Source organism: Tenrec ecaudatus, chromosome 13 (assembly GCF_050624435.1).
Source record: "Tenrec ecaudatus isolate mTenEca1 chromosome 13, mTenEca1.hap1, whole genome shotgun sequence".
In the NCBI taxonomy this organism is placed as follows: domain Eukaryota; kingdom Metazoa; phylum Chordata; class Mammalia; order Afrosoricida; family Tenrecidae; genus Tenrec; species Tenrec ecaudatus.
In genome coordinates this window covers 105,331,695-105,343,488 of record NC_134542.1, presented here as the reverse complement: position 1 = coordinate 105,343,488, position 11,794 = coordinate 105,331,695, and the positions used below count along the sequence as shown (strand labels likewise).

The window sequence follows — 11,794 nt, the reverse complement described above, 5'->3', positions numbered from 1 at the left end:
ATTTTCAGTGGTTTCTTCCTCCAAAGTGGGGAGCTGAATCCGTCGCTGTCTCCTTGGCTATATGCGGTGTTACTATGTGGTGTGTGTTCCACTTCATGCTACTCAAAATAATAGGCTGGAAGCAGTGAATGTAATCACAAGGCATATTATCACTTATGAAAATAGACTAGGATAGCACCTTCTCTGCATGAGAGTATGAGGGAATCTATAAAAGAATTGGATTACAAATCAACATATAGGGTATGGATTAAAGATAGAAATAATAAAAATTTACTTTTATAGAAAGGGTAGCCAAAAACCACAATGGAACCTTGTGGACTATAGGAAGAAAAAATAATTGGAACTACACAAAATTTCTCAGCTTGGAATCACCTAAAATAATAAAAATATTCCCCTACATTGTGCTTACCAACTTAACATCTGGCATCAATTAAGTGGATGCACACTTACATTATGTTGGGTGTTGTACTGGAGTCATACTTACCAAAGTGTTAAAACTGTACATCTTGTGAAGGATCACCAGCTTGGCCACAGCATTCCTAATACTTACAATTGAGATTCTGAGTATCAGATTTGCACCATCTAAAAATAGAAGGTGTGATAATAATACCACCCAACTTCTTTGCATGCAGCTTACTAACTATATATCATGCAGTTTGTATAACACTGAGACGAATTGTCAGAAAATTCACCATTCAACAAAATACAGCTTTTTTTGAAGAAGAAACTACATGTGAAGAGTGGCCCAATTTGGGTGCATTCAACTATTCTCATAACATCCACCATGGCAACATTGGTCCTGAGACCAGATCACGCCAGACAATTCAACACCAAAACTCTCTCCATCAGTTAGGAGAGAGTGAGCTGATTGATGGAGTTCTCAATGCACTCAGGTGTACAAACTTTGCCAGTTCAAGATTGGCTACTGCTTTTGGCCATATGCGCTGTTACTTTGCTGTGTGTTCAACTCCATGCCACTCAAAATGATTGGCTACGAAGCAGTGAATGTAATGAACATAATAGCAACTTCACATAGAGTCGCTAGTGAATTATTTTTTGTGTGATTAATGACAGAGTTGCTGAACAAAATGTTGATGTAGTTGACTTAGAGCAGTGGTTCTCAACTTGTGGGTCGTAACCCCTTTTGGGGGTCAAACCACCCTTTCACAGGGGTTGCCCACAAAATTAACAGTAGCAAAATACCGTGATAAAGTAGCAACGAAAATAGTTTTATGGTTGGTGAGGGGAGGTCACCCCAACATGAGGTAGCAACATGAAATGGTTGCGGCATTAAGAAGGTTGAGAACCACTGACTTAGAGGAAATTGATTTGTTGAATACAGAGGAATGTGACCCAACTAGCTTTGAAAAGATGAATAACACTGTTCTATTTAATTATATTTTATTATTTCACATATGCTGTGGTAAATGATATACTTAGAAATGATGATGGTAGTGTGTATAGTGTAAGTAGTAATAATACTACAATTCAATAGAGCAAATGGTGATCCTGCAACTACTAGAAACTGTACAAGTCTAAGCAATGGCAATGTTCTTCCCCTGGAATTTGATTTTAGGAATTTGGAATATCAAACTATAACCAGTATGCCTAATCTCGCTAAGTCTTGGCTAGACCTTTGATCATGTACCATAAACTGTCAGAGCAGGAATGACTCCACGGCTGGACAGGTTTGGCTGACTTGCCAGCTTTGGGAGTAACTCTTAAGTACCAAATTGAATATACCTGCTTGTATAGTTTTACTAGTCTCTAGTGACTCCCTGCGGACCACAGACTAGAGTGTGAATAGACTTCCTTTCAGACAGAGTGCACTATAAACTGGATTATTGCAGATATTGTTCAGTTAAAAATAAAACATTTCATCATTTGATCTGACTTTTAACCCATTTTAAATTTTTTCTGGTTTTTAATATTTTATGCTTTCTTTCCATTTCAAATTTTTTCTGTTGTATTTTGTCATGGTTGTTGGGATTTAGCTTGCTTTTTATGTTTCTTTGTGTTTTTCTGTATGTGAAATCCAGGATGGGTAAATCTACAGATACAGTAATTGGATTATCAGTTTCCTATGAGCATAGATGAAAGAACAGCAACCAAGAAAAAAATTCAAGCCTAGAGTTGTGATATTTTACTTGTCTGACTGAGTTAATCAGCTACAAAATAGCTAGACACTCTAAGATAGCACATGGCGAATCCTCACGCGTCCAGTGCCACGAAGAAAGCGTGGGTTATTGCTCAGAATCATCGTGACAAAACCAGTCCCCCATCTGCCACAATCAGACCTTTTATGTCGCACACTGTTACCCAATCTTTTGAGAACCTCTAAATAGAAAGTTTGATTAGCTGTCTGACCTGGTGGAACGAGCTCCAAAAGCACTACAACCTGACATTATTGTCCATTCGGGAAGTTGGCAGACATCCAGAACAAGGTTTGTCATCAATTGATATTTTACCTTTATTTTTCTCCCCAAATCATTTTATTCGGGTTCTTACAACTCTTATAACATTCCATACATCAACTGTATCAAGCATATTTGTACATATGTTGCCATCATCATTTCCTAAACATTTACTTTCTATTTGAGCCCTTGGTATCAGCTACTCTTACTTCCTTCCACGCCCCTTCCACCTGTGTGACCCCTCCCTTGATAAATTAAAATTTACTATTATCTTCATAGTACCTTCATGGACCACCGTCTCTCTTCACCCACGTTTCTGTTGTTCATCCCCCTGGAGTGGGGGAAGGTGGTAGTTATCCATTTTTCACTGCAATCGGTACGTACTCCCGTCCTCCTCTCCTCACCTTCCCCCTACCCTCCTGGGACCACTACTCCCATTTCTGTTCCTAAGGGGTTTATCTGTCCTGGATTCCGTGTGTGGAGAGCTCTCATCTGTACCAGTGTACATGCTCCGGTCTAGCCAGAACTGAAAGGCAAGACGGGTCATGAGAGTGGAGGGTTAGGAAGCCTCAAAGAACCAGAGGAGTATTGTGTGTTTCATCAGTGATTTCATCTTTTTTAAAATGAGAGAACCCCCCCCCCATTCACTTGAGTTTTTCCCACAGCGCTGTCTGTGTACGCTGTGCTCAACATCACAGCAGTTTCTGCGGCATTTTTCCAGAGCAGGAAACAAAATTTCATAGCCACACACTGTTCTTTTAAATTGGCCATCACAAAAAACCCAGGTTTGAACAAAACTGCTTTCATGAAAAAAGTCACTGTGACCAGAGAGAAACTTCCCAGGCAAAGCCACTGGGTGCACTAACTCAGAGGAAGTTGCTCTATGCTCGCCTAGTGGGGAAAATGTGTACTACGAAAGCTCCACCCAGCAGAGCTTTTTCAGTTGTTGTTGTGTGTGTTTTGGAGGTAGCGCTTCATATATAGAAAATCAATGGAAATATATCATCGGGACTGGTACTCACCCAATCTACATGAATACTACCCCACTAACACATGAATTCCCACCTTATCTAGCTAGAAATGTAAGATTCAAGGAATGTTAACATAAAACCTAATAGAGCAGGCCTTGCATCTCTGACTGCGGATGTTACAATACAACATTATGCCTCAGGATATTGTATTACAAACCAGCATTGAAAAAAAAAACCAGCATTGACTTTAGAACTCACCTTACTTGCACCTGAATTTCTGCAGACTCAATCCTACGACCCTCCGCATAATCAACCAGTACATGTTATACCCAATCCCATGGTCTGAAGGGTTATATTTACTTTCACCAAATTACAATTGACATTTACAAAGTTTTATCTCAATGTAGATTAGTCATAAACACTATGCACACCACATAATGCCAAATACGTTACCAATAGATAGGAGGTTTCCTTTGGGACAGGGGTCCTCAAACTTTTAAAACAGGGGTCCAGTTCACAGTCCCTCAGATCCATTGGAGTTCCAGACTATAGTTTTAAAAAACTATGAACAAATTCCTATGTACACTGCACATATCTTTTTTTGAAGTTAAGGGATAAGCACTGGCTTATAAGCAACTTCTTGATAGACGGAATACAGGCATCAGAAACACGGGAAATCCAAGCAGATTTTTTTCCATTTGGAAGATGCAGCACTAAATATTAACTCATTACAAGCAAACATGCACCAATTGGCAAGCATAGTTTCAAAATAATTTTCATAACTGAATACAATAATATCACACCTACAAGATGTTGACCACCATCAGACAAACTAGGAGAGGTAGAATACAACTTGGAGACACTAAGACATTCCTCAATTCATAAATTGAAATGTGCTGGTAACACAAAGAGCCTAAGAATACACGGATGGACTTAAAAACTGTTATCCATCCACGGAAAGGGACTGTCTAGGACATGGAATGAGGTGATAAAACTAGATATCAAATCTCCAGCAGGTTGCTCAGAATCTAGTGACAGTATTACCATTGATGGGACAAGTCTCTGTGTTCATCTATAAAATTCCTACTAAACTAGACAATAATGATTATGCTATAGCACTGGAAGAAACCATAGATATCGATGGTTTTGTGATGCTCCAAGCACACATATAAATGGGACTCAAAAACATGCATGACAAATTACTAATCCTAAGATCATGGGCACACCAAAGGTGTTACTAAACTTTGGATGGCACACATGGATAATCTACAAAAGGGTCATTTAACTTGGTATGACCACAAGTGGAAAAGGGGAACTCAGCTCTTCACTGCTTCTTAGAGGAAGGATGTATGCAAATGATAAAAGCTATTAATATCTCTCTCAACACAGGAGGAAGCCTAAATCAGCATTAATATATCCATTATACAAAACCTTATAAAGCAAGTGTTGACAACATATATTGGGTTACCTCTAATCTAACATAAATATGAAAGACAATATAGAATATCTGGGAAAATACAGAACATTACTCAGGAAGAGATATGGGGGCAAATGCCATTTTACATAAAGAATTAGAAAACATGAAAATTTATTTAATGTACCCAAGGTAGCGGATGAAAAGTGGCTACAAGGAATACCCCAACCACGTTTCTTTTGGCAACTAGTTAGATACTCCTTTATAGTTCCAGTAGAGTACAAGGGAAACTGGAAAACAGGGGACCCACTAATCTCACTTAGAAATGCTGAAAGGGAGTAAGCATGGTCATGGATAGGGACATGTACGGAAATAATTTGAGCAAATCCGTGGTCTTATGAGGCAGAGGGTAATGGAAGTGAGGGGTAGAACTTAGAATCAGTATTAAGGTTTCGAGAAATCTTGGGGCCATACTTACAATGTACCCCTGCAGTCACTGACATTTACTGAGCCTGATACCCCATGACCATAGCAATTAATTTTCCCCTTTTAAATGATAATCTAGGACAGGGGTCCTCAAACTTTTTAAACAGGGGTCCAGTTCACAGTCCCTCAGATCCATTGGAGTTCCAGACTATAGTTTTAAAAAACTATGAACAAATTCCTATGTACACTGCACATATCTTATTTTGAAGTGAAAAATAAAATGGGGCAAAAACACCCGGCAGGCTGGATAAATGTCCTTGGAGGGCCACATGTGGCCCATGGGTCGTAGTTTGAGGACTCCTGATCTAGGGATTCTGAGAATTAAGGTTTCTTCACAGGGCATCCTCCTTAGGGCTCAAATCCCAGCTGTCAGTATCTCATTTAAAAGCGGTCATGGTTAAGCCCAGACTCAGTGTGCTCTGGGTGAACACGTGTCCTGTGCACTGTAGATTATGGAGGCAGTTGCTCCTGGCCTAGGTACACTCAGGCCATACTTATTTGTGTGTGTGTGTGTGTGTGCATGTGTGTGTTACATATTCCTATGTCCATGGAGCCCTGTTCATGTGTCTCATTTCTCTGTCCAGATAGTCCCACCTAACTTCAGCCTCTTCGAGGTGGTCCTTGAGATGTGGAAGCAGTGGCCCACAGCTGTGCAGATGGAGGTGCGACCATGGGCTTCTTATTCCCAAGGACACACACTAGGCTTCCTTCCATGCATCCTCCCATCATCTTCCCTTCTTGAGACTGCTCTTTCCCACCCAGGAGCAGTACCGGTCCGTGTGCCATACCTTGGCTCAGATGTTCTCAGCACTCCAGGTTGCCAGCCATCATTATGATCAGCTCAAGGGAACACAGAGGTCCCTCTTCGATACCTCCAGTCTAGGACCCAGAGCAGGGGCATATTGCTCTCAGGACCATAGCGCGCAGATGTCTAGACCTGGTGGTCCTTCTAGGAGCACGGACTGTCTCTAGACATCCATCCTAGCCTTCCTGCACACTCCCTTCCCAGACTGGCCCCTCTGAAGTTTATTCCACATGCACCCCTCACCTCCACCCCAGCAGGGACCATCTGGCCGTTCTCCATCATGTGGTAATGCCCCTCACTTAGGACTTCCCAGGCCATAGTCAGCCTTCAGGTAGGTGTCTAGCTCCTTTTCAATTTCTCCTGCTGTGGCTAGTTCTTTCATCTTTGAGACAGTCGCCTGTTCCTTGTCTATCTCACCAAGAGCCTGGGAAATTTTCTCTGAACTGAGCTCTCGGTCTGTCCAGCTCCAACCACTATTCTTATCCCAGATATCGATCACGTTGCCTCCACCTCTAAAGCACCTGCACTTAGTGTTTTCCTTACCACCTCATTCATTAATTCAGCAACTACTCCCTGATGTGGCCTAATTGTCCAATCCATAGTGGGGGCTGAGACCTCCAATGACCCCAGAGACATCCCCCTGGCCCTTCAGACTAGCAAGCCCTTCTTTGGGGGGTGGGGGTAGGGGGAAGGCAGACTTTCTCTTCCCTTTCGAAGCTATTTACTCCTTTGTTAATAAACATTTACACAGGAACGCCCACCTCCCCTCCCTTGCCCATTCAGCTTCAAGGCTGGCCCCTTCCCCCCAAGACCAGACTAGCCACGGAACTGCTCAGCTACCTGTGAGACCCAGAGACCCCCTCCTTCTTCCCCTCCCCACTCTCCTGGCCAAAGCTGGGCCCCCAGCGAACTTGAAGCAGGTGGCTCCTGCGCTGAGCACTTCACCCTCCGCCCCAGCCCCCGCGAGTCACTTCCTCGAGCCAGGGCCGGCCCACCCTCCTCTCCCCGCCCACAGGAGCTGCGCCCAGGTCTCGGCACCGACCCGGGCCGCCTCGCCATGGCCGACACTTACGCCGTGGTGCAGAAGCGAGGCGCCCTCGTGGGTCCCGGGCCAGAGGCAAGCGTGTGCAGTGGGGCCGAAGCGGAGCCTCTTTACAGCCAGGTGACACCGCGCTCCCAGAGGCTCCGGGCCACCCCTGCTGACCCGGGACCCGCGGCGGAGGACCCGCAGCGCGCAGCCCCCGGCCTGGGTGAGTCCCCGGGGGGGCAGGGGGCCAGGGGGCGGGAAGCCCGCACCCGCTCTACTTTCTGGGGCTGTCTGTCCTGCCACAGCTCGGAGGCCGAGAGACCCTCCCGGTGAGCAGGACCTCTCGCTTGGGGTCTGGTCTAGTCACTCCCCCAGGCTGAGATCAGTACCCTCCCTGGTTCTGCTTGTGACATTCAGGACCCCCTAGCCACACCTCAGGAATTCCTCTAGACCTGACTGCCGTGCCAAGGCTAGATGCCAGTTTGGGGTGGTTGTTTTTTTCCTGGCTAGGCTGCTTTGTGGGGGACATGCCCCAAAGGCGGATGTCCTAGTCTTGGCCACACCCCAAAGGCTTTGCACCTCCCCAGGGGACTGCTCTGGCTGCACTTCCTTCTCCTGCTGCGGGCTCCCTCAACCCTTGGTGGGTCGCAGGCTCGACGGTGGGGTCTAAGCCGTGTCTTGGGGCTCTCCTGCCACAGCTCCTGCCAACCAAGGCCCTGCCTGGCCAGGCGCTTATGAAGATGTGGTGGACGGGATCCAGACCAGTGGACTAGGTAAGTCACTCCCAGTCTCGCGTCGCAGAGACCCTTCCCAGTTTTCAGGTAGATCCTGAACTGTGGGATTTGGGGCTGGGACCAGTGTCTTGAGTCTCGGAGGTGTCAGGCTAGAGTAACCCCAGAGGGCTCCGAAGCATGCGGGTGCCTCCACGCCTCAGCCTCCTCAGACGTCCTGGGGTTTCGGGGTTCCGATGACCCACAGTGGCCTTCCTCTCCCAGGCTTCAACCAGCGCATTGGAAGACCGAAGGGGCCTCGGAACCCACCTGCCCAGTGGACTCAGGTGTGAATGGAGCAGCTGTGCCTGTCTGGGGCCTCACTTTACTGCCTGGACTGCTCCGCCAACTGCCAATGGTCTTTTTGTGTGTGTGAAATGTTGGGAATAGGGATCTTGAGCCTGGATCAAAATAAAAGTTTCTAAGAGTGGGGAATATGGGGGCGTTGCCTCAATAATTGTAGCACAACTGAGAGGGCTGCACCCAGCAGATTCAAGCAAGAAAATCAAGAATGGGCCTAAAGCCAAGGGGCTGCATGAGTGCAGTCCCCAATGTTGAGGAGGGAAATGGCTGGCTTGGTCTTTGGGGGACTGCCTTCCATCATCGCCCTGTGGATTAGTCCCGCCCAGTATCTGATGGCTCATCACTCAGGCAGTATGTCCACACAGTGGTGGGTGGGTACTAAGAACCACAGCCGTCCAAACAGGCTCAAGCCACCATAACCACAGCTAATTCGACTGACCCTTGTCTGATGGGCAAATATCGCTGCACAGAGAGACAGACAAATCTCAGAGCTGTACAGACAAACAGCCTCCTTCTGAGGGGAAGGCCACAGATAGGTAAATGGACTCCCAACTGAAGAGATAGACCAACCAACAGCATGACAGCCCAACCGCAGAGAGATTGCCAAACAGACAGCATCCTTAAAAGACAGATTCCTTAGTTAAGGACATGGAGGGGACCCAATCTGGCCTCCTTTGGATTCCCTATTATCACAAGGCAGCGGTTAGACATGCCTCCACACTCCATCCTTTTTACCTCTTCTGACCAACCAACCAGCAAGAAACAGTCTAAAAAAAGGAAAGAAACAGTTCCCATCCAGATAAGACATCAGATCAGGCAATTCCATAGCTGACAGACAAGAGCAAATTTACCCATAATGCTCCAAACTATTATCCTGTTCTCTGAGCTCTCTCCTAACACAGTCTTCCCAAACAGCTGTCTGTCTGTTCTCCCTGGCAGTCTCTAAGCTATTCCTTCCAATCCACTGGCCCCCAGGCTGTTGTAAAATCATCCTGTATCTATGATATGCAGAATTCACGCCAAGCCTCAGCCAGCTATCTGTACAGTCACATTTATGATGAGAATTAATTGAACCGGTAGATACAAAGTGCTTTGTTCAAGGTCTTGTGCTATGTTAAATATATATTACGCCATCGTCAGCTCTGACACTGTGTTCAGTGTCCATCCTAGAACATGTCATTTGCCCGCTTGGGGGGTTGGGAAAATAAAGAATAAAGTTATTTTCATTAATTTCAACAGTGTGTTTGCTTGCAATAACATGTTGTGACATTCTGTCTGGTCTCTGCAGTAGAACCAACGAGTTGAAATCAAGAATTGCAGAGGGACGTAGGAATTCTCCAGCTTAACAGAAACAGGAAGGTCAAGGTCCAACACCATTAAGGAGCTACACTCCCAGGTGAAAGTTGGAGCTAACATAGTTAGGAAACGGCAAGGAAGAGGCCCCAAGGTTCCATGTAGCACGGGAAACTAAGGTGTCATGTGAAGTGTAAACCAACAAAATCCGAACTTTTAAGTTGATTTGACTATGGAGATTGGAAGAGAAAAAACAGAATGCAGTGCAGTCCCCAGAGGAGATAAGTGTCGTGGCAGAAAGAGGAATTTGACTTCCAACTGTAGGGACGGGCAACCGGTGTCAATTAGAACTTTCTCCTGGTATGTTTTCTGAGGCTAGTAAGTATTTTTAAGGATTGGGCTTGAGACAGGATGGTTTACACTTAACTGCCATTCTGGGTAAAATGAGAAAGTGTTCTATTGAAATTGAAGAAAATAGATCTCTACAACTAGCCTGAGTGAAACTGTGTCAGTCACATTTTATCAGCTACCAATTAGTCACCGTGCCGAGGCAGAGAGCCTGGTGCAGTGTCGTAAAGTATCCAAAACTACTTCATATGACCCTTCTAGCCATGTTATTTGTATCCTCCACAAAATGATTGGTGGGACAATTTAAGTAAGGTGCTTGTGGCCCACCAGGGAGAGTGAGCAGCTTGCTAGTATCGCAACTAAAGTGCATGGGAAATTGCAAGAATGGGACCATGCAAATAAGGGACATGGAGCGCTAGTGACTGGTCAATTTTCTACCCGACTAGGTTTACAGGGAACCAATCCCAGAAGTGGAGAGAGGGTATCTCACCACATTCAAGAGGAGCTAGGGACAAAGCGTGTCCTCTGAATCTATGGTCCCTCTATTGAGAACTTTCTAGACCCAGGACACAGAGCGGTAACCCTGCAGAAGGCAGGGAAATGAGTGGAAGAGTAGGGTGCCTTTGAGCCGTTATTGGAAGAGCTACAGAGATGCTTACCTCGGTCAAAGGGCCTAAGGGCTGAGGGTTCTAGAGAGGCGTTTCCCTATGGGAATAGTCAAGAAGCTGTCCTGACCAAAGAACTGTATCTTGAGTCATTCTCGATCATGAATCTGTAATCTCCATGATAGAGCACACAAGTGTGAGTAACTAGTGAATTCTGTGGAGAGCAGTAGAGCCAGCCACAGGAAGATGGCTAGGTTCATAATTGGTAGAAAAGTTGGAGGGTGGAGGCATGTTTGGCCTCTTGTTTCATAGGAATTTGCCTATGACTGTGCTGATGTTTATTCTCTTTATTTTCCTTTCTCCCCCTGACAAAGATGAAGTATTTTCAATGGGACTCTGTACATGTTTTATTTCCCTTAATCCATAAAAGAAAACTTTGGAGTAGGTATTGGCAACTGTCCCACTTTCACTGAATGAGGTTGAAGGAATACAGCTGTTAGTTTGAGATTCAAAAGCCCGCATCTAATAGCATCTGGGGTCTTAAAAGCTTGAAGATAAACAAGCGGCCATGTACCTCAGAAGCAACAAAGCCCACATGGAAGAACACACTAGCCTGTGTGACCACAAGGTATCGAATGGATCAGGTATTAGGCATCAAAGAACAAAAAATCATATCACTGTAAATGAGGGTGAGTGCAGAGTGGAGACTCAAAGCCCATCGGTACACAACTGGACACCCCCTTACTGAGGGTTGTGGGGAGGAGATGAACCAGTCAGGGTGCAGGGTAGCAACAGTGAAACATAACTTTCCTCTAGTTCTTAAATGCTTCCCCCTACTATCATCATCCCAATTTTGCCTAACAAATCTGGCTAGACCAGAGGATGCACATTGGTACAGATAGCAACTGAAAACAGGGGATCCAGGACAGATGACCCCTTCAGGACTAGTGGTAAGAGTGGCGATGCCTGGAGGGTGGAGGGAATGTGGGGTAGAAAGGGCTAACCAATTACAAAAATCTACGTATAACCTCCTCCTTGGGGGAAGGACAACAGAGAAGTGGGCGAGGGGATATGTCAGACAGTGTAAGATATGACAAAATAATAATAATTTATGAATTATCAAGGGTCCATGAGGGAGGGGGAGTGAGGAGGGAGGGGGGGGAAATGAGGAGCTGATTTTAAGGGTCCAAGTAGAAAGTAAATATTTTGAGAATGATGATGGCAGCAAATGTACAAATGTGCTTGACACAATGGATGTATGTATGAATTGTGATAAGAATTGTACGAGCCCCCAATAAAATGATTTTTTTAAGTGAAAATAAATGGATACCATATAATTACACAAGCACCCAAGCCAA

At 45.2% G+C, this 11,794-nt stretch overlaps 1 protein-coding gene across 1 annotated transcript; it reads left to right on the top strand.

Annotated features, from left to right (window-relative positions):
* Positions 1 to 5,715: 5,715 nt before the first annotated feature.
* On the top strand, positions 5,716 to 9,397 carry PTPN18 (protein tyrosine phosphatase non-receptor type 18; the record flags this gene model as incomplete). The annotated part of the gene is given in 7 exon segments (XM_075529148.1): positions 5,716 to 5,737; positions 5,740 to 5,762; positions 5,870 to 5,947; positions 6,048 to 6,176; positions 7,106 to 7,340; positions 7,816 to 7,890; positions 8,113 to 9,397. Coding segments are annotated over 7 exon segments (630 nt in total), but the record flags the coding sequence as incomplete, so codon positions are not given.
* Positions 9,398 to 11,794: the final 2,397 nt, after the last annotated feature.